The 3651-nt window shown below is 41.1% G+C and overlaps 1 protein-coding gene across 1 annotated transcript in view; it reads right to left on the bottom strand.

The window, feature by feature from the left end:
• Nucleotides 1–3651, bottom strand: part of LOC101846726 (A disintegrin and metalloproteinase with thrombospondin motifs 9) — a gene marked incomplete in the record, with an annotated part of 163321 nt that overhangs the window by 36973 nt on the left and 122697 nt on the right. The window contains 3 exon segments of the mRNA XM_013080651.2: nt 156–196; nt 1006–1133; nt 3254–3337. Coding sequence (XP_012936105.1) covers nt 156–196; nt 1006–1133; nt 3254–3337 — 253 coding nt within the window.

Here is a 3651-nt window from a genome sequence, read left to right as displayed (position 1 = left end):
TTAGCAACAAAGTGACAAACAAAGAGAGAGAGAGAGAGAGAGAGAGAGAAAGAAAGAGAGAGAGAGAGAGAGAGAGAGAGAGAGAGAGAGAGAGAGAGAGAGAGAGAGAGAGAGAGCGTCACTTTAAAACAAATAAATTAAAAAACGTCACCTACCGAGAGTATCACACTTGCCAGGGGCTCTGCAGATGTCCTCCCTGAAATGGCACAGAGAAGGGGATAATGTAAGTTGTTCATACTTAATTATTTTTTAACGTTCACCATTAATAACCCATACGACTTAAACAGGATGTCTTTCCCTTTGAGGCCCGGATGTGCGGGTGTATCCAAAATGAACTGTTTGATTCCATGTCCGTGAACGAAAAGGTAAACCTAAATTTTTTCTTAGCCTTGAATTTGTTATTGAAATGATTAAAGTTTAAAAAAGACAGCAACATAATTACGGAGAAGACCGCCAAAGAAGACCAAAAAAAAGTTTCCTTTCCTTGCAGGGTGCCTCTTTGTGTTCTAGCTAAAGGAGAAAGATAACTATTTGTCACACACAACCTATGATTACAGCTATGCTGAAAGCTCAGCCACGAACTTCGAAGGGATGGGAAGCCCCAGAAAATCAAAATAGCACAACAAATCGGTCTATAAACGAAAGAAAATATATAAAATTCGGCAGTGTCCAGATAGCGAGCCTATTTTTCAGTTTCATACGTTCAGATAAAATACATTTTAATTGTTTGTGCCATTCATCGACATAATTATTGAAAGCTGGGCGCCAAACGCAGCCATTGAGGCAACTTGTTGACGACGAGTGGGAATCACACAATCATCATTCGCCTGGAAGTCGAAGCAGAACTACGACAGGACAGCCGTAACACTGAAAAGAAGACAGACAACATAAGACTTCCACTAACCGCCAGCTACAAGGCCATGCCCCCCTGTCTTCACACCTTGTAACAACAAATCAGTGTTTTCCGTCACATGTGCTAGTGTGTTAGAAGAATGGGTAACTTACCGAGTGAGAAGGATGGCCGTGTCATGGTGTTTCTCACTTTTGGGGGTAAAGTCGTTGACACTGTTCTGCCACAAACAAAACTCCTTCAGGGTCGACGCCGCGTTCTGCGACACTTCGAAGGGCATTTCCTGCGATCAAGAAAAGTCCAAAATACACGTACTATGTATGGAGTCAGTGGTGGTGATGGAAGAAGAGGGGGGAGGGGAGTGAATATATAACGATGGCAAAAATTTACCACAGTAACTACTACAATGACGAAGTCTGAGACGGCAACGAGGAGAGTGGTTGGGGGAACGAGGTGAAGCCAGTAAAGTGAAGGGAGAAAATCTGGAAGATCGTTGCATTCGATCCTATCCACCATCCCATCCCTTCACCCCACCCCTTTATTTAAATCCCTCTTTTTCACACACAAAACGACACGCTGAAGCTACAACCAAGTATCTCTGGTTCATTTCAAGGAGAGAATGTACGACTTAACAATCATATATAGCTGAACAAGACAACCCAAAACGCGTTAGTTTTATTCGCGTTTTACAACCCAGTCTACATAAAATAGATAAAAATCGAGGAAGGTCGCTCCTTTCAGGTGCCGATACATCGTCAGCCCATACTGTGCTCAGAATCCCCCTTTGAGATCAGGTGGCCAACCTGCAGGGAACAGGTAACTTAAAAGCACCTTACGGTTATCTCAGTCTGTGGCATTCAGTGCCAACTTGCCCCTAAACTCCTTCAAGATACCCGAACCCCTAAATATAATCGGCAGACTTGCCTTGCCGAAAACACCTTCAGAGTGAGATCTGCGTCCACATCAGCGGTATAGAAGGAGATCCCGCTATAGCAAGGTATAGCATGTGCAACGAACTACGATACAGTACAGTGACCAAAATATCCGAGATGGAGTTTTAATAAGTAGCTGCTTGATGCATATGCCAATTTCGAAAGGAAAGCACTATTCCCAGTGTCACTGGGAATAGGCCCAGAAACTATCCCCAGTGACACTGAGAACGGACAGGCCCTTTTGATCTATTGTTCCCACACTGATCTACACGGGCATGATGGTGATGGATTACTAATAAATACTAGACTAGATATAATGTAGATCTAGATTCTAGATTCTAGATCTAACTAAACTGAAGTAGATTCTAGTGTGAGTGGAAGAATTTTTTAAAAGAAAAAAGGAATGATCATTCTATGCTTGCTTGTTATTCATTCGTATTTTACGTACGTGTAGATCTAGATCTACATACGGATTTTGGAGATCATGGTACAGGACAGGTAGAAATACTTCCCGATTCTTCTTTCTTCTAGATTTATTCTACGGTCCTGTCTAAGCCCTAAGTAAGAGAAAAGAACAAAAGTACTGAACTGAAGTGAGAACAAAGTCTACAGTGCAAACACTTCTGATTTTTTTATGCAAAAGCGTTCCGTCGTCACTGGGAATAGTTTCTGTACCTATCCCCAGTGTCACTGGGAATAGTTTCTGTACCTATCCCCAGTGTCACTGGGAATAGTCACTTCGATTTCGAAACACTCAAGCTGGTAAAGGCCTGCTTCGCCCTGAAGCCATGAACTAGGGCTGGTGCCAGAACGATGAGGTGATATGTGCAACCTGCTTTATGAGTACCAATAGTTTTGGCACACGAGCATAACGACTATGAATCAGTATTTATTCATTCTTGGACCATAATTATTTTAACAAGCTGATAGTAGGGAGGTTGTTCCCATCACGTTACCTGTATATACTTTTGACGAGGTTGTAATATATTTCTACAATGTGCTTTAAACTTCTAATGCCAGCATAATAGCAGAAGCACACGTTCACAAACTCTATAGTCAAACTCAGCAACGTAAACCTATTCTATAATGTTGTGCATTAGCTAGATTGGGAGCGTGGAAATACTGTTGTATCTCAAGAAACGATATTTTTTCCAACAATGTGACAGTATTTGCGGGGTTTAATTTGTGTCGAAAATACAAAATATGTTGCTGCGCAAAAAGCTGAGAAATTCTAGGTGGTAAAAAGTATACCATATTAAAAACAAAGTGTGAGTAAATCAGTATTCGTTTGTATTCTGTACAATATTACGCCTTTCTCAAATATAATAGTTAATTCTTCTGTTTTCAAAATTAAATGGTCTTGAGCCGACGCTAAAGCGTCTATCTAGTAACAGCTGTAAATATAATACCCAATAATGCTTCTCTAAAAATAGCAAGCATGTATCAGCGCGATCAAGAAGTGAAAGCTTACCCATGTCGTTTCGAATATGATGAGCTTGGCAACAGCAACATTGATAAAATTTTGAATAGATGGATCTTTGTATACACTCCTGACCTGAAACAAACAAAGAAACGAAAAATGTATTTGAATTCATTATTTCAATAACATATCTATTTGAAAAGAAATAACAACAGCAGCAACAACAACAACAACAAAAACGCGCAGGAAAGTCTCAAGCCTTGAACCCTAGCTTGGTTGGGTCAAGTTCGGAACAAAGAGGGCCACCACAACAGTCGAGTACATTAGAGGCAAACCTAGCTTGGTTGGGTCAAGTTCGGAACAAAGAGGGCCACCACAACAGTCGAGTACATTAGAGGCAAACCTAGCTTGGTTGGGTCAAGTTCGGAACAAAGAGGGCCACCACAACA

This window comes from Aplysia californica, unplaced genomic scaffold (genome assembly GCF_000002075.1).
Source record: "Aplysia californica isolate F4 #8 unplaced genomic scaffold, AplCal3.0 scaffold00094, whole genome shotgun sequence".
Taxonomy (NCBI): Eukaryota; Metazoa; Mollusca; class Gastropoda; order Aplysiida; family Aplysiidae; genus Aplysia; species Aplysia californica.
The sequence above is the reverse complement of the archived record's forward strand: the minus strand, read 5'-3'. Positions and strand labels throughout refer to the sequence as shown.